The following is a 24806-nucleotide window of genomic DNA, read 5'->3' on the forward strand; positions in this document are numbered from 1 at the left end:
GAGATTAGCGGCAGAGGAGCAGAGGGTGCGGGCTGGGCTGTAGAAGGAGAGAAGGGAGGTGAGGTAGGAGGGGACGAGGTGATGGAGAGCCTTGAAGCCGAGGGTGAGGAGTTTCTGCCTGATGCGCAGATTGATTGGTAGCCACTGGAGATTTTTGAGGAGGGGAGTAACATGCCCAGAGCGTTTCTAGACAAAGACAATCCGGGCAGCGGCATGAAGTATGGACTGAAGTGGGGAGAGACACGAGGATGGGAGATCAGACAGGAGGCTGATGCAGTACTCCAGACGGGATAGGATGAGAGCTTGAACGAGCAGGGTAGCGATTTGGATGGAGAGGAAAGGGCGGATCTTGGCAATGTTGCGGAGCTGAGACCGGCAGGTTTTGGTGATGGCTTGGATGTGAGGGGTGAATGAGAGCGCAGTCGAGGATGACACCAAGGTTGCGGGCTTGTGAGACGGGAAGGATGGTAGTGATGTCAACAGTGATGGGAAACTCAGGGAGAGGGTAGGGTTTGGGAGGGAAGACAAGGAGTTCAGTCTTGGACATGTTGAGTTTTAGGTGGCGGGCAGACATCCAGATGGAGATGTCCTGAAGGCAGGAGGAGATGCGAGCCTGGAGGGAGTGGGAGAGAGCAGGGGCAGAGATGTAGATCTGGGTGTCATCAGTGTAGAGATGATAGTTGAAGCCTTGGGAGCAAATGAGGTCACTAAGGGAATGAGTGTAGATCGAGAACAGAAGGGGACCAAGAACTGAACCTTGGGGAACCCCCACAGTAAGGGGATGGGAGGGGGAGGAGGAGCCTGCAAAAGAGACTGAGAATGAACGACCGGAGAGATAAGAGGAGAACCAGGATAGGACGGAATCTATGAAGCCAAGGTTGGATAGTGTGTTAGGAAGAAGGGGGTGGTCCACAGTGTCGAAGGCAGCTGAGTGGTCGAGGAGTATGAGGATAGAGTATGAGCCATTGGATTTGGCAAGCAGGAGGTCATTGGTGACCTTTGACAGGGAGGTTTCCGTGGAATGTAGGGGATGGAAGCCAGACTGGAGGGGGTCGAGGAGAGAATTGGTGTTGGGGAATTCGAGGCAGCGTGAGTAGATGACTCGTTCAAGGAGTTTGGAAAGGAATGGTAGGAGGGAGATGGGGCGATAACTAGAAGGTGAGGTGGGGTCAAGAGAGGGTTTTTTTAGGATGGGAGAGACATGGGCATGTTTGAAGGCAGTGGCGAAGGAACCAGTGGAGAGTGAGTGGTTGAAGATGGAAATTGAGGGGAGAAGGGACAGAGCAAGAGATTTCATGAGATGAGAGGGAATGGGGTTAGAAGCACAGGTGGCTGGAGTAGCACTTGAGAGAAGGGAGGAGGGCTCCTCTGAGGATACTGCTGGGAAGGATGGGAGAGTAGCAGAGAGTGTTGAGAGCCGGGGGGTTGGAGAAGCGCGGGGAGTGACTTTGGGGAGGTCGGACCTGATGGATTTAATTTTATTAATGAAGTAGGTGGCCAGATTGTTGGGGGTGAGGGAAGGACGAGGGGGAGGAACCGGGGGCCTGAGAAGGGAGTTGAATGTACGAAAGAGCTGACGGGGATGATGGGCATGGGTGTCAATAAGGGAGGAGAAATAGTTTTGTCTGGCAGAGGAGAGGGCTGAGTTAAGGCAGGAAAGGATAAACGTGAAGTGAACGAGGTTGGCATGGTGTTTAGACTTTCGCCAGCAGCGTTCGACAGCTCAAGCATAAGAGCAAAGGAGGCGGAGCACTTATGTAGTATACTTATGTAGTGCTTATACAAAGCACTTATGTGGTACATATCTGTAATTAATTTAGATTAATTTCTGCCCCCCCCCCCCCTGCCCCCGTCTGTAAATTCATCATGGTCAGGGAATGTGTCTATTAGTGCTTAATACAGTGCCCTGCACCCAGTAAGCACTCAATAAATATGATTGAAAGAATGAATGAATGACATTCCAGTCCGCTGCTTACTTGGAAAGTCTCCTAAAATCAAAATGCGGCCCCCCAGTCCCTGTGAACTACTCAGACAGGATAAAGACCTTTATAGCCAGGTGCTTATGTGTTCTGCAATTAGCCTCAATTCTTGAAAAATTGTATCTGAAACTTAGTCGTTAGCTAATGTTTTTACCAGTCAGCTACATGAAATAGAGTAATTTTTTATAGTGTTAAGTGCTTTCTATATGCCAGGCACTGCACGAAGTGCTAATCAGATTGGACACAGTCCCTGTCCCACATTGGGCTCTCAGTCTTTAATCTCCATTTTACAGATGAGGTAACTGAGGCCCAGAGAAGTGAAGTGACTTGTCCAAGGTCACATAGCAGACAAGTGGCAGAGCCAGGATTAGAACCCAGGCCCTTCTGACTCCCAGGCCCATGCTCTCTATCCACGGGGCCACTCTGCTTCTCTTCTTTACAGTCACTGTCAGTCGATAGCACTGTGCTGAATCTGCAAAGCTATTCATAATCATTTGTGTGTAGTCCTGTGTATGTGCCTTGCCTTGTAGGTAGGGATCGTTTCTACCAACTTCATTGTACTGTACTCTCCCAAGCGCTCAGTATAGTTCTCTGCATACAATAAGTGCTCAGTGCAAAGGGCACAGATATCTGAACCACCATCTCAAAGACATGATGATGGCCGAGTGGTTAAGGCGTTGGACTTAAGATCCAATGGACGTGTGTCCGCGTGGGTTCGAACCCCACTCCTGGTAGCTCCTTTTCCCCCTCCTCCCCCTCTCCATCCCCCCGCCTTACCTCCTTCCCTTCCCCACAGCACCTATATATATGTATATATGTTTGTACATATTTATACTTCTAGACTATGAGCCCGCTGTTGGGTAGGGACTGTCTCTATATGTTGCCAACTTGTACTTCCCAAGCGCTTAGTACAGTGCTCTGCACACAGTAAGCACTCAATAAATACGATTGATTGATGATGTTTCTAGCCTCTTGAGTTGAAAAACTTATCCAGTGGCCTAAAAACATATTGTAACTCCAACTTCCTCATGGCATATTTAACCATGGTGGCACAGAATAGACTGGACCTATGGGAAAGGATCCACCAACCATTCTACCACGGAGTAACTTCAGGATCTGGATGAATTTATCAGTCAAATTTATTTAGCAATTTCCAAACCCCAATCCGTTGATGGTGTCCAGTGCTTTTTTCAGGTCCTTGAACACCATATCAAGTCTTGGTGTTGCTCTCTGCACATGCGTCTGGCAGTCTACCAGCCACATTGGGCTCCTTCAAGTTAGGGAACATGTCTGTCAGCTCTGTTGTATTGAACTCTCCCAAGTTCTTAGTACAGTGCTCTGCACACACTAAGCACTCAATAAATACCATTGATTGGGATTTAGAGAGTGCATTGTTGACTATGTTCTTCAGTTTTCTATCCAGAACAATTCTGGCTAGTATCTCTCTGGTAATGGAAAGCAGTGAGATGCTTTGGTATTTTCCACTCAGCTCCCTCTCCATTCTTTTTCAAGGTGATGATTATGGTGGCATCTTTGAAGTCTTGTAGGCATTTCTGCAATGTCCACATGCTGCATAAGTGCTTGTGGAGACATCTGAGGATTAGTCCCCTTCTTGCATGTAGATTTTTGCAGGGAGGCCATCAGACCTGGATGCTATTTCATGGTTCATGGCTGACTGTGGAAGTTAGTTAAACAAAAAGTCAAAGCTAGGACATGCCTTCACATTTTGGCTGGTTTTCTATACTTCAAGCAAAAAAAAAAAACGGAACATTTCATGAATTTTCAAGTCGCCCTTATTCTCAAGCCCCTTGTTCAATATTCTGCACACTGTAGGCATTCAACAAATGCTGCTACTGATCCTGCTGAACATTTTGGAGGGAATTGGGAAGAAAGCTACTTTGCAAGTACAGACAATGCCAACCCTGCTGAGGCAGCAGCACTATCTATTTGGCTGTAGATGAAAATGATAAAGGTTTAGTTTATACAGCCAGGGCTCAACTTAAAAGGAACAAAAGGGAAAGGACTCCAGATATGATTAGCACCATAGGAGAGAACCCCCAGTTGCTTTCAGAGGCTTAAAATTGGAAATTAGACCTCGGGTTATGGTGTCTCTTTCCGGGGGGGCCTTTGTCCAAGTGCTTGGAGTTTTAATTAGACACCTTCATAAAATGATTTGCTCCCAGGGCTCCCAGGTTAGGGCTTACCACATAAAAGGGCTGAGCCACAGAACTAACTGAAAAATAAGTAAAAGAGGCATTCAAGAACATCCGTAGCACCATCTGAGACTGAAGGGGAGCTCACTCACTGCTAAAGCCATTCCTGGCCGAGGTGGCAAGCTTCCAGGATGAAGGAGTGGGCCTGGCAATTGCAACAGAGGTCAGGCCTCCTGACTCCTAGTCCTCACTTCTTGGTGCCCGCTAACTCTCGGCTCTGTGCCCTTTCGTGTTCAATGGCTTGTCATGATCTTGATGTGTCTGTAACATTAAAGCAAACTCCATGATAGTAGTCAGTTGTTCAGAGCTCGTTTAGGGTGGCTACTGAGAGCACTCGGGAAGACGACTGGACATCTCGACATATGTGGTGTCACATGCATTATGCCTGCCACTTGGCATGATGTGATAATGTTAAGCACTCCATACTGCAGAAGTACGCAGAGCTCATCTGAACCTACAGCATATCCCCAGGGGAGGTGGTGTCCATACCCCTGATGCCTGCCACCATTTGCTCCAGGACCAGTACATTGTTTTCCTCCATCCATGTGAACCCCGGGGCCCCAACTGAGAAGTGGAACCCAGTGGCAGGAGCCAAGGGAGGAAGGCTGGGCACTTTAAAAGTATTGGTGCCAAATCCATTCTGGCTAAATGGCCACCCTAGGTCAATCAAATTAATTGAGCACTAACTGTGTGTAGAGCACTGTACTAAGCATTTGGGAGAGTACAATATAACAGACACGGTAGGCATGTTCCCCGCCCACAAGGAACTTACAGTGGAGAGGATTTCATAGCCAGAAAAGAATATTTCGAAGCCAATGATGAAGTGATAGGTGTGATTTTTTTTTGGATGCATGGCTAAGCTTAAATGGAAGAAAAAAAATGTGTTGTCTTTCCCCCACAACACATCACTTTTCCCTTTTCCTCCACTCCCTGCTGGCATCCCTTGGGGGAAGAACCCTTCTTGGGGAATGTTTCTCATAGAATCCTAGGACTGGAATGGACTTGAGAAGACACGTAGTCCTCTCCCAGTTACTGGGCCGAGCTTCTCCCCAAGGATCCCCAAAAGATAAGCTGCCTTCTCAAAATGTACGGAGGAGAGTCCACAACTTCTCTTAACCTCCCCATTCCCTCAGACAAGTGATTTATTCCAAGGATTCTTGCTTTGTCTAAATAAGAAATTCGATGGAGAAATGAAAACTGCCAGGTGTAGCTGCTTATCATCAAGTAAAGGAGAAAGCAGGACTCTGAGTGAAATAGGTGTAGGCAGCAACTTAGGATCTATCAGTGGTCTGCTGGTTAAGTTTTGGGACAGATGCCACCACTGCAGCTGTTTAGAATGGAAGGAGAAAGGGGAGGGGAGAAAGGAAAAAGATTCACGAGAGGATTGGAATTTGCAAAATGCTTGGAGCTTTAAATCTTTCATGTTTCCTCCAAAACCAAAAAAGCAAGGAAATAATGATGGCACAGAGTTCTTGCCCCCCAGAAATAGACTCATACAACAGAAAGTGATCCTCATAAGGACATTTAACTCATCCCATTCTTCCCCAGTCAGTCAGTGGTATCTTGGTGGGACCTGAGATGTTGTTTTGGGAAGCAGCATGGCACAGTGGATAGAGCCCTGGCCTGGGAGTCAGAAAGTCATAGGTTCTACTGCCAGCTCCACCACTTGTTTGCTGTGTGATCTTGGACAAGTCACTTCACTTTTCTGTGCCTCAGTTACCTCATCTGTAAAATGGGGATTGAGACTGATCCCCATGTGGGACAGGGACTGTGTCCAACCCAATTTGCTTGTATCCACCATGGCACTTAGTACAGTGCCTGGAACATAGTGAGCACCTAACAAATATTATTATCATAATTATTTATTGAGTGCTTACTATGTACAGAGCACTGTACTAAGAGCTTGGGAGAGCACAATATAACAGATACAGGCCCTGCCCACAATGAGCTTACAGTTTCCCCCTCCAATTTGGTACCTTCATCAACGGGGCTGGTGAAATGATAGGCATGTAGGCGCCAGGCCTGCACAGATCAAATCAACATTTCAAGGAAAAAAAAAACGCTTAAACTTTTTTTTTAATGCCAAAGGGACATCCTACTCCCTTTTCAGTGCAGCCAAAAGGGGAGTAGGAAATTCTCAAGTTCACTTAGAATGTTGAGATCAGTCTAAAATCATTCTGTTGTATTTATTGAGTGCTTACTGCATGCAGAGCACTGTACTAAGCACTTGGAAAGTACAATTCATCAATAGGAAGAGAGACAATCCCTGCCTACAGTGGGCTTACAGTCTAGAAGACTAGAAGTCCAGAATCACTGACTTTTGCCCTGGCAGATATATTTTTAGAGCATGTTGGGTTCTTTTATGTGGACTCCTGATTGAACCTGGAGATTACCTGATTGACATTGTCCAGATTTCTCTTCTAGTCCAGACTCCCTGTTTGAGAAACTCAAGTGTAGCAAACCCTGAAAAACATTTCTTTTCCTTTGGTTTTTTTTTTTTTTTTCAATTGTCAGAATGTAACTTTTTTGGAACTCCTATCTAAAAACCTAAGTGTCTCCAACTTGATCCTCTGCATGGGGTTTGCCCCACCAGTAGTGACTTGATTTTGAAATATTAGTAGTCAGTCAATCAACAGTATTTGAGCACTTATGGTGTGCAGAACTCTGTACTAAGTGCTTGGGAGAGTACAATAGGGGTCAATCAAGTAGTAGTATTTATTGAGCACTTACTGGGTGTAGCGTACTTTAAGGGCTCAGAATAGTCCAATACATCAGAATTGGTAGACATGTCACCACTCCACAAGGAGCTTACAGTTTAGGAGGGTAGACAGACATTAAAATAAGGATATGTGCATAAGTGCTGTGGGGCTTGTGAAAGTGCAATTACAATAGAGTTGGTACATATGATCCCTGCCCACAAGGAGTTTACAGTCTACAGGGTGAGATAGACATTAAAATCAATTACTGAAAGGGGAAATGGCAAAGTGCAAGGATATGTACCTTAGAAGAAGCAGCGTAGCTCAGTGGAAAGAGCACGGGCTTGGGAGTCAGAGGTCATGGGTTCCAATCCTGGCTCTGCCACTTGTCAGCTGTGTGACTTTGGGCAAGTCACTTAACCTATCTGGGCCTCAGTTCCCGCATCTGTAAAATGGGGATTAAGACTGTGAGCCCCACGTGGGACAACCTTGATTACCTTGTATTTCCCCCCCCGCCCCAGCACTTAGAACAGTGCTTGGCACATAGTAAGCACTTAACAAATACCAACATTATTATTATTATGTACCTAAGTGCTGAGGGTGACTATAAAGTGCCTACGGGGGTACGGATCTGAGTGCACAGTTGTCTCAAAGGGGAAGGAAGTGAGATCAGAAAGGTAAGGTGGGAAGGGGCAGAGTTGATTGAGTGTCTTAAAGGAGTTTCTGTTTGATCCAGAGATGGATGGGCAACTATTGGAGGATTTTCAGGAGTGGGGTGATTTGCCTCATACAAAAACAGGCCATGAGAGGATTTTACATTCAAAAATATCATATCCTTAATATTCCTTGCTCCAAACAGACATAGCCAATGAGTGCTCAGTTAATGCCATATTGATAACAAAAGAGTAAACCCCTAGACTAATAATAATACCATGAATTTATATAGCACTTTTATTTTCCAAAGTGCTTTCACATTACTTATCTCATTTTTGTTTGCACATTTTATACCATGAGGAAAGTAAAAGGTAGTTATTATCACCAATTTAAAGAAGAGGAAACTGAGGCATAGAAAAGGTAAGTGGTTTGCCTGAGGTCACCCAGCAGGCCAGTGGCAGACCTTGAATTAAAATCGAGGTTCCCCGACTCACAGACCCATGTTCTATCCATTACACCAAAGATAAGTGAAAGGAGATTTTTAAGAGCAATCTGCTGCTCCCTCAGTTTCTGGGATCAGCTTTGTTGAAGAATGTTTATTTCCCCTGCATTCCTTAGCCAGATTTAGACTCTGATGTCCACAACTACAGTTCTTGGACCTTTGTGGGAGGAAAATTCTCCTTTGTTAGCAGAGTTTCAAATGGCAACATCCTACCTGGAGAGCTTTAAGACTAGGGAAGGTTCACTTGATTTCCGGAAAGACATCTCCTTTTGAGAGTTTCCCAACACCTGTCAGTTGTCTGCTGTGTGACCTTGGGCAAGTATCTTCACTTCTCTATGCCTCATTTTCCTCAACTGTAAAATGGGGACTCATTACTCATTCTCCCTCTTATTTAGACTGAGCCCCACGTAGGACAGGGACAGTGTCCAACCTGATTAACTTGTATCTGCCCAGTGCTTGACACATAGTAAGCATTAAATGAATACCATAACGAATAAATAAAATCAGTCAATCAATTCTAGCTTTTTGAGCACCTATTGAGTGCAGAGCACTGTACTCAGCACTTGGGCAAGTACACCAGAAGCAAACACACATTCCTTGCTATCAAGGAGTGTGCAGAAAGTGGTGGCAATGGTGATGATGGTGAGTACAAAAAGTGGTGACTGCCATCAGCAGCTCCATCAACCATTCGATGCTGTGAAGCTTCTGTAATGGCTCCTGGCCCTGCTGCTACCTTCCCTTGGACCACTTCACTGTGCATTAGGCCCTCCTCCAGAGAAAGATCATCAGGTAGAGGAGGTGGGAATGATAATAATCGTAGTATTTGTTAAGCGCTTACTGTGTGCCAAGCACTGGATAGACTGTGAGCCCGCTGTTGGGTAGGGACCGTCTCTATATGTTGCAAACTTGTACTTCCCAAGTGCTTAGTACAGTGCTCTGCACACAGTAAGCGCTCAATAAATACGATTGAATGACTGAATGAATTAAGCTCTGGCTTAGGTACAGGATAGGTCAGACACTGTCCCTGTCCCACATGCGGTTCACAGTCTAAGAGAGAGGCAGAAAAATCCCCATTTTAAGAAAAGAGGAATCTGAAGCACGAAGATGTTACTGCAGTGTGACCCTGGGCATGTCAGTTAAGTGGTGGAGCTGGGAAAAGAACCCAGGTCCTCTGACCCCCAGCCCCATGCTTTTTCCATTAGGCCATCCTTTTGCTTAATGCAAGCCTATGAATTTTGCCGCTGGCTAACAATCCTAATACAATATTAATGGGGAAAGCAGTTCAAATTACTGAGAAAAATAAGGGTATGGAATTATCTCTGGATTCCACTGACCCAGGCAATCATTGCTTCTCCTAGCAAAATAATCAGATGCTAACTGTATCCTGATCCAGAGATTAACTGTTCTGGCAGGAGTACTTCTTTCCAGTCACCGATGGAATAGACTGCGGTGGAAATTTTCCATTATTTTCCTACCGTTTCTCTCTCTCCTCTTACTTTGATTTTTTTCCATATTCTTAGCTCAACTCTCTCTTCCGTATATAGGTTTTTTGGCAAGTAGTGGCAGTAGTGGTATTTATTGAGCACCTGCTTGGTGAGGTGCACTACACTGGTGCTTGGAGAGTACAGCCTGCCTTACCTCTCCTTTCTCTCTTTCACTCATTCATATTCATTGAGCGCTTACTGTGTGCAAAGCTCTGTACTAAGCGTTTGTGAGAGTACAACATAACAGACACATTCCTGCCCACAGTGAGCTCACAGTCTAGAGGGGGAGATAGACATTAATATAAATAAATAAATTAAATAAATAAATGACAGATATACATATAGTTGAGGGGAGAGAGGATGAATGAAGGAGCAAGTAAGAGTGGTGCAGAAGGGAGTGGGAGAAGAGGAGAGGAGGGCTTAGGGAAGACTTCTTGGAGGAGATGTGCCTTCAATAAGGCTTTAAAGTGGGGGAGAGCAATTATCTGTCGGATATGAGGAGGGGCAGCATTTCAGGCCAGAGGTAGGATGTAGGCGAGAGGTCGGCGGCGAGATAGATGAGATTGAGGTACAGTGACAAGGTTAGCATTAGAGAAATGAAGTGTGCGGGCTGGGTTTCCTACTTCTCTCTTCCAGCCATGAATTGCTATGGTGAGTTCAGTAATATGTTACACACCAGGGTCATCCCAGACTCCAGGGAACTTGGCAGTGAGACTACCATGGGGCACTCCAGAAGTGGCAGTGGGGAGAACACAGGAAACTGCACTGTCAGCTCAGAGAGGGTGCCTGAGGCAATTTGGCACCTCAGGTACCTGACATGGAGAATCGTGGCCCACTGCCCAGCTTATGCAAGCATCCTCTGCTCTTGGCAATGGCCATGTGCAGCAGTCCCTAAGAGGGACTGCACTGTTGGGAAATTATTTTGGTGAGTCATTGGCTAAATGGTTTATCTCCTTCATCTCTCCATCCTCCAAAGTGCCCCTGATAACCCCATAGGGGCTAATAATTGGATCTCCAGATTTCACCTTTGCAAGATTGATTTGGTTTTTGATATAGCTTTCAGCCCCTTGGAATTTTTTCAACCATATTGTAGAGACTCGATCAGGTATCACACAGCCAATAACAATAATGACTATTATTATTTTTATTGTATATGTTAAGTGCTTACAATGTATCAAGCACCGTTCTAAGCACTTCTAAGATAATCGTGTTGGACATAGTCCTTGTCCAATATGGGGCTCGCGGTCTAAGTAGAAGGTAGAACAGGTATTGAATCCCCATTTTACAGATGAGGAAAGTGAAGCACAGAGAAGTGAAGTGACTTGCCCAGGTCAAACAGCAGGCAAGTGGCAATGCCAAGATTAAAATGCGGTCCTCTGACTCCCAAGCCCATGCTCTTCCCACTAGGCCACACTGGTCCTCCAAGATTCTCATGTTTGGGGAATTCCCCAAAGACAGATTGTTTTAAAGGTGGCTTGACAAAGTGACTAGTACCTTTCTCAAGTGTATTAAGGCTTAGTTTTAGCATTTCTAGGAAAGAGGGAGGAGTATGCAAGGTGGATCAGGGTCCTGCCTAGGATTTTCATGGATTTACAGGGAGGCAAGAGAAAATATTTTTTCTGCTTCCTCTCCCACTTGTTTCCGGTTTATTACCACACTTAAGGAGATATTGACACTCCTTCAGGCTTGTAGGGAAAAACACCTTTTTCCCTTCCACCCCAAACTCCAGCAATTGCATCCAGATTGTCACTGCCCCCCTCCCCCAGCCTCCCACAGATTCTGTTATCCCTTTTTCCAGAGTTTTTTCTTTGGCTTCAGAAAGTGCATGGGACTGGTTGTCAGGAGACCTGGGAAACAGCATCTCCTGCCATGAAAAGCAACGTACAGTGGATTCTGTTCACTAAGCCCAAGTTACAGGACGAGAGGGGATTGCTTCACTCAAGAGGCAGATTTACCCATCAATCATAGTGTGCTTGGGGGAACAAATCAGAGATGGGGTGGGAGGGGCAGATAGTGAGCCAGTGTTTTAATTGGAGTATCCAAACAACAAAGGTCACATAAAAAGGCTTAGCAAACCAGAGGCCTGTTATGAACTCCTGGGTCAAACTGGGCTTCTGGGCACCAAAACAGATGATGGAGGTGGCAGAGAAGACAGTGAATCCTCCCTGCACAATCAACTCAGTGCTTAGAACAGTGTTTTGCACATAGTAAGCTCTCAATAAATGCCATTAAAAAAATCAATCGTATTCATTGAGCACTTACTGTGTGCAGGGTACTGTACTAAGCGCTTGGGAGAGTACAACACAACAATATACCAGACACACTAGATAGCTCTTTCTGATGTATGTTTAATATGCTTCTTTGTTTTCCTTGAGGCAAACCTAATTTAGACCTCTTAAAATAATTTCCTGCAATTCACTTCTCTGTTAAGGTCAGGCTGAAAATACTAATTTTCTTCAAAGTCTGATCATTTTGCGAGGCCCTTGGAAATGCCCAGAGCAGTAAAACTGATTTTTTATAATGTAACAAAAATGGTATTCGTTGAGCGCTTACTACGTGCCAGGCACTGTACTAAGCACTGGGGTAGATACAAGCAAATCGGGTTGGACACAGAACCTGTCCCAAATGGAGCTCACAGTCTCAATCCCCATTTTACAGAGGAGATAACTGAGGCACAGAGAAGTAGAATGACTTGCCCAAGGTCACACAGCAGACAATGGCAGAGTGGGATTGGAACCCATGACCTTTTGAAAGATTGCACTGTTAGGTTCAGCCTGAGCAAAGATCAGTTTCAAGGAGCTTTCACTACAGTCAGTTTCAGTTATCATGATGAAATAATGTTGCACCTTTCCCCTTTTATACCTCCAGTGCTTTCACATAAGGAATCTGTAAACCTCTCTCTCTCTCTCTCTCTCTCTCTCTCTCTCTCTCTCTCTCTCTCTCTCTCATATATATGTACATATATATGTGTGTGTATGTATATATGCACATTCTCCAGTTCTCTCTGTTTCTCCTTGTGTCTCTTCCTCTTTCATGAAGTTATCCAAAGAGATGAGTGCTCAAAGCATCAAAGACTAGAGAGGTGGAAAATTAAAAGCAGACTGTGTGGTTTAGGAGCCTTTGCTGTGCTGTGGTCGTTTCTGATGCATTTGAAATGTGACCATTCTTTAACCTCTGTATCATTGAACTCCGGTAAAGAAGAAAAAAAATATATGTCAGAGTGGCCATTCAGCTTCCCTTTCCTCCCCCACATTAAAAACCAAAAAGATATTTTTACATTTAACCCAGCCATGTACTTTGTTCAATAGATCTATTGGTTTTTACCTGCCCTGTTCTGCATTTTTTAATGTTTAATTTTGTGGGTCTTTATAGAAAAGTACCATGGTGACCCCACTTAAGGCAACCTGACATTCTGTCAATTGATTTGTCACTTTTGCTATTTTAGAGCTCAACTTCAGGATTCCTGGATCCTTGTGCAGGTTTTCACAAGGCCTCTTGCTGCTTTTTGCTTTAAAGAATGAAATTGGAGAGATAGTCTGCTTCAGAGGCTGGGAATCAACAGCTCATGACTATATATAGTGTTTCGTGAAATCAAATGTGGCTTTCAAACGTAGGTGCCCACCTTTGGACTTGGCATCACAAGAGTGATGCTGTTACCTTGGTCTCCACATCCAGAAGTGATGCAGGGAATGTGTCTTTTACATTGTCGTGCTGTACTGTCCCAAGTGCTTACTACAGTGCTCTGCATACGATAAGTGCTGAATAAGTATGCTTGATTGATTGGTTGCAGAAAGCTGGGCAGGAAATAGCCGGGCCATCCTACCCCTTTGAACCAAAAAGGGGCCAAGGGGGAACCGAAATGGAGGATCCAGGCCTCACCGGACAGCAGGGTGGGTCACCCTGTTCTCCTTTCCCCACCACTGTGCACAGTCACAAGCAGCAGTGGCACGGAAACCAACCAACCATTCATTCATTCATTCAATTAATTGTATTTATTGAGCGTTACTGTGTGTAGAGCACTGTACTAAGCGCTTGGGAAGTACCAGGTTGGGAAAGGGTTAGTGCACCCTCCTTGCTAGTTTCTGGGCACCAAATGTGCCAATAGTGGCTGTGGGTGAGTACTTATTGTGCCCCCCCCATACCAGAAAGGTACTAGAGCAATTAGGCAGAGGAGGATGAAGGAGGTAAATTCATTCTCTGTCTTTCTCCTCTGTCTCTCTCTTTTCTCTCCCTCTCATATGTAGAACATATGCCTGTCTTACCAAGTGTCCCCCCTCCCCCCAATCTTCCCTTGCTGGCCCTAATATGGCAGAAAGCTTCCTCCAAATCAACCCCAGAATAAAGTGTCCTTCCCAGCTCTGGCAACCAGCAGCTTCCCCTGTCTTCCCTTCTCTTTGACCACTTTCCCTCCTCCTTCTCCCTCAATCAATCATTAGATTTTATTGAGCACTTCCCCTTCCCCTCTACAGTAGTAATAATATTTATTAAGCACCTACTATGTTCGAAGTACTGTATTAAGGGTTGGGAAAAAATACATGGATGAAAATTAGAAAGTTCCTGGTTCTCAAGGGTTCACAATTTAAGAAAAAAAGAGGGTGGGATGCAGGGTGAAAATGTTGGCTACAAACACACAAGGAAAGGTGAAACAACATTCTCCCCTTCCTCTTTGCTCACTTTTGTTTTTACCCCTTCCCTTTCCTATCCCTGCTGGCAACAAACGTTGTTGCTGTGAAGCAGCCACGTAGCACAATAATATCATACCATTACATTATGTATAATGTGATGCGTCACATGGGAGGCCATAAATGGGCACCAACTTCTCATAGGTTTCATTTGGTTTGGTTCTTCTACACAAAAAGTTTCCAGACCTCTGGGCTAGTTTCTTCTAATTAGGTCCTTCGCCTGTCACATTTCTTCTCTTTTGATTTGTGCAGAATGAAGGCTATTTGCTTGGATTCTTAGCCATTGGAACGATGTAATGGCTGTAAACATGTCTTCAATTAAAAAACTGTTCAGACTTGTTCAGGAACTTAAAGGAAGAGGAAAGTACAGTCGGCTTCCAGACCTTCTCGAAGTTACAAAGCTGACACATAGTGGAACAGCAGCTAAAATTATATCTCTAACTAAGGAATACTTGAATTAGAAATTTTCTCATTTCAGGACAACCCTCTGAAGTTGGACATTGTTAGGGTGGGGACAGTGATCAATCAATCCTATTAATTGAATGCTTACTGTTTGCAGATCACTGTACAAAGTACTTGGGAGGCAGAGGGAAAGACAGACATTAAAATAGATGTCACCTGTCATTTTGTTTTGTTGTCTACCTCCCCCTGCTAGACTGTGAGCCCATTGTTGGGTAGGGACCATCTCTATATGCTGCTGATTTGTACTTCCCAAGTGCTTAGTACAGTGCTCTGCACACAGTAAGCACTCAATAAATACGATTGAATGAATTGAATGAATGAATGTCTGCTTCTTATTTTTAACCCTGAAGTGATTGGGTCTGAGGTGATGCAACTCTTCAGGTGATTTAGTGCCCTCTTGGGCAGCTGTACCACCTAAGAGCAGGCATATTTAGCAAATTCAAAGGGTATTAAAGTGGTCCAAAGAAATGGTGAAGGGTGTGATATTAATTCATTCATTCATTCGATCATATTTATTGAGCTTACTGCGTGCAGAGCACTGTACTAAGCGCTTGCGAAGTACAAGTCAATTGTTGACTTTAGACTAGTTAAAAGTACAGGTTAATTGCCATTCATACACACTTTCCCTAAAAATGACAGAGCAAGAATAGCAGCAGCAGTAGTAGTAATAGTATTTATTAAGCATTTAGTGTGTGCAGAGCACTGTACTAAGCTCTAGGAGAGGATACACAGGAGGGAATTAGATGTAACTCCTGTCCCTTGGCGGGCAGCTGTGTGGAACATGAGGAACCTGCTTAACTGCCAACTTGCCCAAAATGTAACTCCTCATCGTCCCACCAAACCTTGTCTTACTCCTAACTTTCCTATCTTCATTGACAACACCTCCATCCTCCTACTGTACTTTATGTTAACACCTGTCTTCCCCTGTAGACTGTCAGCTACATGTGGGCAGGTATCATGTCTACCAACTCTGTTGTTCTCTCCCAAGTGCTTAGTACAATGCTTTGCACACAGTAATCGTTCAATAAATGCCACTGATTGGTTAAAGGTGATGCAGAGATTGTCGGTTTGCAAGGGCTGGGGATCAGGGTGTCTAAAGCTAGTGACCTCTCATTTTTCCTAATCATTTTTCCTCCTTTTTGTTTTATAGAAAGAAATGACTACCAAGATGTGTCACTAACGAGCCATCTGCGGGAAGGAAGAGGAATGCAGTTTCCTCCATGGGGACAAGCGAAAACATGAAGAAGTCTTTCCAGGCTGAAATAGTTCAATTCCCAGGATCAGGAAAGTTAGGCACCGAAGATTATTTTCCAGCAACATTTCCCAACCTCCAAGTGTGCTCTTAACCCTCAAAATGCTGCTAGCAACATCCTATTGACCATTTGGATTATACAGCATATAAATATATATATAGCATATACAGGGGGAGGGGGGATCTTAACTCTTTTCTGGTTCAAGAATTATTTTAGGAGGCAACCATGCCTTTCCAAGCAGTTCCAACTGTAGTGTTTTCTTGCTGTTTCAGCTTTCCTGAAATTCAGGTTTTGAGGCTGAGATGCATATTTGTATGTTTTTCACTGAACCTGTGTTATCAGCTGGCCTAGTTTCTGCATTTCACTTTCCAAGTACAATGTAAATTTAAGAAGTCTAGATGCTAAACTAAGTGTTTTGTAAAATGTCTTTCTTCCAAATCCTTCAAATTACCTACTCTCTACACTGGTCCTGTTGTTTAGTCGTCTGAAATGCCGAAGAGCATTGATATCCATGTAAACCCAGCAAACAGCCTCATCACAGCATTCCCCCATGTGCATCTGATGAGGCAGGCCTCCACTTGATCAGTTAATCTCAACTCCAAACAGTGGCTTCAAATCAAATTAAGTAGATTAGACCATCTCCCAGGATAATGAGTGGATGCCCAGTTATTCTGGTGAATAGGTTAATTTTTCTTTCCTTCTCCTCTTTCTCTATTTCCCAGGTGGCTTTTACCTTGGGCAAAATCTGTAAATTGAGGAGGATGAGGAGTGAGCATCAGACCAGAACTATTAAAGGTAGTCTGATAAGGCAAATGTTGCTAATAACTCATCATTTTTGAAGCTTTGGAGATGTCTGCCCATCCTTTCTCATCATCTTTCCTCCGTACTATATTGAACAAGGGAAAATTAGGCCCTGGTCTTGAAGTACAGCACCTAAACCTGACCTTGGACGCATAGATTGGGTCTGCATGAAGGTCCATCTCCCTCCTAGGAAATGTCATTTCCAGTTGGAACAGTTTATTCTGGCCATTTCCAGCACTGGATTCGATCCCATGCCTGGTGGTGGAAATAGGAGAACTCACGATTCCAACTTTAAATAATGGCCCAGAGAGGCACTGCTGTCTGCTTAACTCCTCATATGGAGCTGCAACCATGGTGGAGCTAATTCTTCTCCCATCTTTCCATTTCAGTTGAAGGTCAGAATTAGTGTGCTTTGTAGAAGTGTCAACTGAGACCAACCCCTTTTTTACTGAGGGAAAGGAGTGACTTTAATAAGGCTCTTGTTTCGGGAAGGGGATATTAGCATGTGTTTTCTTCATGATGATTTGAACTTCACGAGGTCAATGTAATGAGAATTTTTTATGCAACATTACTGAAGGGTAACAAAAAAATAGCTCCAGAGTTTCACTTTGGTATGCCCAAATGCCTTGCTTCTTTCATTCTGTGGAGAATGAGATGCCATGGCCAAACAGACTAAGGGCTGGATTTATGAACTCTATGGTATTCGGTGTTAAATTAGCAAAGTAGACTGACCATGTATTTTAGAGGGTGATATGACTTGCATATCTCTGAAGCTTTTAACTAGAATGTAACATTGAAAACCACAATATTTTACATTCGAAATTAACTCTCACCTTGCATTCCACTAACACCATTTGTTGTGCAGTTTGGACATACTGTAGTGAGAGTTTGAAATCTGAAGGCTTTTATCATCAAATATTTTAAATACTGTTTTTTCAAGTACTAATTATGCATGTGGTATTTTCAATGAGTTGATAAAACTCTGCTTTTTTTCCTGTTAGTACAGTTTCCTCCTGTTGCTACTCCCTGATTGCACTCCCTTAGTGTTTGTCTTTGTAAATGTCTCATTTTTTTTTATTATTTTAAGGTGTAATGAGAGAGCCTAATTTCTAAAATACTTGGCCAGCAAATTCCAAAAGATCTCATTGTCACTTCTCTTTGGCCTGACTGCTTCCCCATGCATAGCTCTTATTTGCAGGGAAGGACTTGACTGATGATCCCCGGATTTCTCTGACTTTTGACCCAGTACTGACCGTTCAGTGTTAAAATAGAATTTCCATGGCTGCCATGGGTGGGGAAAAAAAAGATGGCATGGCTCACACCCTTGCTCCCATCTTCCCTCTTTCACGACCTTCAGTGATGATAGTGATTGAAGGGTGGCATATTGCCACGGATTTATGAGTCTGAAATACTAAGGCTGGGATTAGAGAAGAAAGGATGCAGATGAGGAGGTTAGAGCAGTAAACTGGTGAGTTTCTAATTGATCATTAAATTTTAGAAAATCTTCCCTGGACTCTGAGTACATTGAATGATCTTCTCCTCCTTGTTTATCTAAGACCTACTTTAATCCCCATTCTCTAGTGTATATGACAAGGGAACTAGGTGCCACTTCAAGAGACGTAGATTCATCACGTCCTTCTTAACTGATGAACAGGGAAGAAGATAGATGAATCTGTTTGGTTTGGGAATGTGTGTGCTCCCATGTTTAAGGTGGCTTGTGGCTAGCAATAAGAGTGTGAGTCCTGCTTCCCTTACTTTTTTTCCCTACATTCAGGTCCTATGATTTTGGGAATAGTTTTTGCTATTGTCTTCTGCTTCTTGCAGTGGTACCTTTGGCTTAGTGCACTTTTAATCCTGAAGAAAGGGAATCAGAATCTCTTAGAAAGGACTGTGGCAGCATATCTAGTCAGTCCCTCTCTTTTTAGGCAGAACTCCTCTTAGGGCTTTCAGAAAAATGAGAATTTAGCCTGTTATTAAAGAATACCAGAGAAATAGAGTCCCAAACTTTCCCAGAAACCCATTCTTCTGTTAAAACAACTCACCGTTGGGTTGGGAGATTCTTCTTCGTATCTGAACCAAATCCCTCTTGCTTTGAGTTAAGGCCATTTCCTCTTGTTCTGACTTCAGTGGCGATAAAGCCCAGCTATCTATTTCTTTTTGCCAAACTTGGACGTAGCTAGTCCTTTCCAATCTGCTGGTCTGTTTGTTTTTTCCTCCTCTGCTATATTACCCTGAAATGGTCCTTTATTCATCTTGTTCATTCCTCCAAATTGTCAATGGCACCTTGAACTCTGATCCCGTTTTCTAACATTGCCTACCACTATTCCCAAGTTCGGTATCATTTACAGGCTTAATTGAACATGCTCCCTATTTCAGCATTCATTTCATTGATAAAACTCTGAACAACTCTGGGCTAAGACTGACCCCTAGTGAACACCACTTAGTTATGATTCTCGAAGTTTAAGTGGATCTTTTAATAACTACACTCCATCCAGCTCTGCACTCCCCAGTATTTGTGAGGCTTGGATCCTCCACAACGGTATTTTCCCAGTTTACTGATAGGAACATCTTGCAGAGCAGAGTCAAAAGCCTTTTTTAACTCAAGATAAATGGCATCTGTTCATTCTCCTTGATCTTTCAGACCTGTTACTTGGTCAAAGAAGGAATTGAGAGTAGTCTGACAGGTTTTCTTTTCAACTCCCAAGATACCCCTGAGAAAGGAGTTGAAAAGACATTTTTTGACTGATCCTGTTCGTCATGGAACATCCTGAATGGTTTGGGAGACTTTTAAGACCAGGTACCTAAGATCAGACTCAAACTGAATCCTTTCCCTTCTCCCTCAAAAAACTGACAAAGATTGAAGATTTGTTTTTAATTTGCTTATAAGCCTTCTAATGGGTTGGCATATGTAGCTCTACACATTACTGAATGAAATGACAGTAGGTGGTTGAAATAGGTACTCGGAAGGAAATAGGGAAATGCTAGAGAGTGGTCAGTGGTGTAAGGAAATATTTAAGCAACAAGTAGATCAATTTCTCCCAATCAGTAGCCAGAACAGAGGAATCAAAAATGGTCTGAAGCATTAGTGATAACATTTTGTTGTTTATCTAATCTCATTGTGATATTTTTGCCCTTTTAGAGAAAATCAACACTATTCAGCAATTGGCCAGAGTAGATTTTTGAACTTGTAAATTTTTTTCTCATGCCCTTAAAATTGATTTACTAAAATTTTGTAATAGAATATTCCTCTCTGAATAAGTTGATTCTAAGATGTTTTTATTGGGTAGGTAAAGAATTTTGTAATTTTTAAAGGAAGATGCATATTTCTAACCAAGCAAATACATTTTGACCAGCTTTTAATCTCCAAACTTCAATGTCATCTGGTATTATTTTAGCAATATCAGAGAAAATGGTTTTTTTGAATAGTTCTATTTGTGATTAAATGAAGAGTTTGAATGTAAGAATACAGATAAGCACCTATATATCAAATTTGAAAAGCAGGTTAAAATGGAAGGATACTTATAAGAAAAAGCTTTAGTTTGTAAGCCTAAGGAATTCAAACATCATAAATAAAAGATATATAACTCTGTGTAGGTTTTGAGCTGTCTGTCTTTTTCATGTTCAATTTATCCCATAAGAAATATGAATGTTACTTGGTTTTTCAGCCTGACGTTACGCAGGCAGAGGAGAAGAATTAATGGGTAAAATAAAATAAGAATTCCATTGAAGGGAATTCAAGACTTTTTAAAAAATATTCAAACCCAGAGTTTTACAGCTTAGCAGGATATTTTTTTCCAAACAATTATTTAGTTTAGTGCTAGGCACAGAGGATGTTCACCAAATAAGAACTGATTATATCGAATTTATACTATTTTCTGGTATTGGGAACTAGTTTAGGCATTAGCCAGGGTTTTCTAAATGAAGATCCTTTTATCCAACTTGTCCTTGTTTGCTCTTCTGTGAATGTAAATTGAGGACACACTAGTTTCGTATACAGGAAGTCTTCTTCTTTTGACCACCTGAGTTATGACAAACCACACTTCCGCTATGTCTGAATTTACACTCTGTTTCAGGTTTGCGACATTGGATCCAACCGAACACCACCAGGCTCATAAGGTAAGTATTACGTCACCCCACCCCTCCTTGCAGTTTCTTCTTCACCCAGAGCCCTCCCTCTGCTCACGGTTGCCCTCCATGGCCCCCACTCTCTGAGGCCACAAAATTGGGAATTGGTGACCAGCTGGAAAGAGGGGCTAGCAGCGGTGGTGAGACTCCTTCCTCTCCCTCCCTTCTTAATCTCCCCCGCACCAACCCTGTAAGGCTGGGAATCAGTTCTGGGCCTAGCTCCACCCACCCTTCCTGGCAGCAGGAACCACTATGTGGGTGCCACGCATGAAGCCTCATCACCATCCTCCCTCTCAGCTGGCCCCTCCATAGCCTGGCCCCAGCCTCCTGGCTTTGCAGGACTGAAAGTAGGTGCAGAGAGGGGAGGAAGGGGTCGAAGGGGGAAAGCGGAGCTGCTGTCGGCTATCACCGCCTCGGGATACCGCTCCAGCCTGAGGAGATCCGCCCAAGTGTCAGGGGCTCTAGGGATGCGGACAATATCTGCTGCAGCAGCGGCATCTCAGGGCTCCTGTGCGGCCCTGTATTCACTTCATCCCAGCCTGGCCCGTGACCTCCAACCAACAGACCTCCGGTGGAAACTGCAGACCCTGAATGGAACTGCTTGTTGTAGTGACACCACGGTGTCACCCTGCAGCAAGCTGCAGCCATTGTTAGGCCCCTTTCTGTCTCCTCATATCCCTCCACATCTGGCACCTTGCCACTTCTCTGGACTTTCTCCAACTTTCTCTTTTGGCCCCGGGTGGCAGAGCTGACTTTACTCGGTAAGCGAGGTGAGCGGTCGCCTCAGGGCAGCATGTAGTGATCAATAGTATTGATTTTGCAGTTACTCTGTGCAGAGCACTGTACTAAGTTCTCAGTGCTTAGGACAGTTCAATAGAGATGGTAGATATGATCCCAGCCCTCATGGAGTTTACAGTCTAGCAGGGGGACACTAAAATAAATTGCAGATAGAAGAAAGCAATGGAATATAAAGATATATGTACATAAGTGTTATGGCTGGGCATAGAAGTAAGCACCAAGTTCTTGGGGGATGCAGAAGTGCCGAAGTGGTGATGTGGGGAGATGAAAGATTAATCAGGAAAGGCATTCTGGAAGACATGTGACTTTAGAAGGGCTTTGAAGATGAGGAGAGCAGTGATCTGCCAGGTGTGAAGGGGAAAGGTTCCAGGCAGAAGGGAGTGTGCAAGCAAGAAGCCAGTGGTGAGAAAGAGAACGAGAAACTCTCGGTAGGCTGGCTAGAGGAGCAAAGTGTGTGAGCTGGCTTGTAATGGGAGAGGAGTGAGGGTAAGTAGAGGAGTGCCCAGATGCCAGTGATCATGAATTTCTGCTCGATGTGAAGAGGAATGGGTAACCTTTGGAGGTTTTCAAGGAGAGGGGATGAAACTATGTTTTAGAAAAATAATCCTGGCAGCAGAAAGAAGTATGGACTAAAAGAGGGGAGAGGCTGGAGGCAGGGAGGCATGCAAGGAAGCTGATGTAGGAGTCGAGTTGGGATGTGACAAGTGCTTGGACCAGTCTGGTGACAGTTTGGATGGAGAGGAAGGGGCAGGCTGGAGATTTTGCGGAGATAGAACTGTCAGGATTTGACAACTGACTGAATATGCAGGTTGAAAGATAGAGAGCAGTCAAGGATAAGGCAAGAGTTCAGGCTTGTGAGACAGGGAGGATGGAGGTTTTGTCAACAATTATAGGAAAGTCGGGAGGAAGAGAGGGTTTGTATGGGCAGGTGAAAAGTTTAGTTTTGGACCTGTTAAGCTTGAAGTACCAGTGGGACACCCATGTAGAGATGTCCTGGAAACAGATGAAGACATGAGATTGTAGTGGGGAGAAGAGAGGCCAGGGCTGAAGTGGTTGATTTGGAAGGCAACCATGTAGAGAAGGTAATTGAAACCATGGGAGTGAGAATAGAAAGGGACCCAAAACTAAGATTGGGGAGAACACCCCTGCAGTTATGGAGTGGGAAACAAAGGAAGACCTGGCGAAAGAATCCAAGAAGGAGTGATCAGAAAGGTATGAGAAGAACCAGGAGAGGACTGTCTCAGAGAAACCAAGATTAGTGTTTCCAGGAGAAGGGGGTGGTCCACTGTGGTCCACAGTGCTGAGAAGTCAAGGAGAATTAAGATGGAGTAGTGGCTGTTAGATTTGCCATGAGGAGGTCATGTTGGCATTTCAGGGGAATGGAAGGGGCAGAAGCGGAATTGTAGAGGGTCAAAGAGGAAAATGGCAGAGAGGAAGTGGAGGCAGCCAGTATAAACCACCCCTTCAAGAAGTTTGAACAGGAGTTTAGACATCTAATTGCGTCACAACTGTGATGCAATTCTGGGTGATTTTATTAAAGCATGTATAGCCTTCTCTCTTTACCTTATTTGGAGAGTTTATAATAATTATGGTATTAAGCGCTTACTATGTGCCAGGCACTGCACTAAGTGCTGATAAAGAAAGCCACTGAGTTATCCAGTGACATCATAAACATAAGGATTATCTAATGTGTTAAGCGATTTAGTGATTTTTGTCTTATGAAAGAGTAAAATTAAGAGGGTTGACATAGTAAAGCACAAAAATTAAAATTCAACCTTAAGCAGAAAGGCTAAAACTGAGTTCAGTGCCAGTCCCCAACTACTGCTTGTCTCCCTCTTATACACAAACATTCCCACTCTCCAAACCCCAAACATCTAAGAAGCATAATGTCATAAACTCATTCAGTCTCTTGATCACCCTAAATCAGGAAATAAATTATTTCTTCGGTATATAAGGAGGGAGCTTGTCCTAATGGGAAGAGTGTAGGACTGGAAATCCGGAGACTTGGGTTCTAGTCCCAGCTCTGCCACTGGCCTGCAGTGTGATCTTGATCACTTTCTATGTGCCAAGTACTGGAGTAGATACACGATAATCAGGTCAGACACAGTTCCTGTCCCTCCTGGGTTTCACAGTCTAAGAAGGAGAGAGAGATTTAATCTCCATTTTGCAGATGAGGAAACTGAGGCCCAGAGAATTTCAGTGACTGGCTCAAGGCCACACAGCAGGCAGGTGATGGAGCTGGGTTTAGAACCAAGGTCCCCTAACTCCCAGGTTTATGCCCTTTCCAGTAGACCATACTGCCCAGATGACTTGGAAAAGTGACTTAACCTCTCTGGGCCTCAGTTTCCCCATCTGTAAGTGGGGATACAGTCCCTGCTCTCCCTCCCTCTTGAATTATGAGCTCTGTGTGGGATAGGGTATGTGCCTGATCTTGCATCTACTCCAGAGTGTGGCATATAATAATAGCTTAATATTATTATTACTATTATTGTTATTATGAGTATTATTATTATTATTATTGTTATATTCAATGGCTGGCTATCCCAGGATCACAGTATTTTTGTTAGCTTTTAGAGATAAGTAGTGCTTTTTGCCATTATGCCGTGACATAATATTTTGATGATTAGTAAAGATGTCATTTTTCATGTTCTACTTCATCTGAGCCCTGATTGCTTGGCAAAACAAAAATTGTACACCAAAAATATTATTCAACTTCCCCAGAACTTGAGGTGGTTCATGAAAATTGACATCTTCTAGGATCCCTTGAATAAATCTCTCTTTATCCATATAATAATAGCCTTCCTGGAGAACCTATGTTACTTGAAAACATGATTTATGATGTGAATCAAAGAGATTTTACTAGGGAATAATTGTGATGTTTTTAATCAGTTTTTTTTTCTTTTTATTTTGCAAATTAATGTGCAACACTATTGTTCTGTATAAAATCATCTTCTAACTAAAATACTATCCTATTAAAAATCAATGCAATACTTCACCGGTGCCTGTCTTTTATTGTTTGTGTTAAAATTTTGAGCCTTGTATATTTACACCATGAAATGTTTTGAGCAATTCCATCAGCTTATATATAAAATGTAGTTCACTGTAGTTCCTTGCCAGTGAAGGGGCTGTGAGAATGAAGGTGAGAGATTCAGAGACA

At 43.6% G+C, this 24806-nt stretch overlaps 1 protein-coding gene and 1 non-coding gene across 4 annotated transcripts in view; both read left to right on the plus strand.

The window, feature by feature from the left end:
• The window catches only part of MOB3B (MOB kinase activator 3B), a 188046-nt gene extending 166367 nt beyond the window's left edge, over nt 1–21679 (plus strand). Inside the window, exons 4-6 of one of the 3 annotated variants that reach the window (XR_005456602.1) lie at nt 15823–16720; nt 20800–20842; nt 21191–21679. Coding sequence is in view for 1 of the 3 variants with exons in the window: in XM_038769698.1 (XP_038625626.1) it covers nt 15823–15852 (30 nt within the window). In the remaining 2 variants the exon portion in view is untranslated. Of the gene's footprint in view, nt 1–15822 lie in introns of all 3 variants that reach the window. The other 2 variants (XR_005456601.1, XM_038769698.1) reach the window with 2 other exon arrangements.
• On the plus strand, nt 2631–2713 carry TRNAL-UAA. The gene has a single exon. It is a non-coding gene; the product is annotated as a tRNA-Leu (tRNA).
• Nucleotides 21680–24806: the final 3127 nt, after the last annotated feature.

The sequence above is a fragment of the Tachyglossus aculeatus genome, chromosome X4, assembly GCF_015852505.1.
Source record: "Tachyglossus aculeatus isolate mTacAcu1 chromosome X4, mTacAcu1.pri, whole genome shotgun sequence".
Lineage (NCBI taxonomy): Eukaryota > Metazoa > Chordata > Mammalia > Monotremata > Tachyglossidae > Tachyglossus > Tachyglossus aculeatus.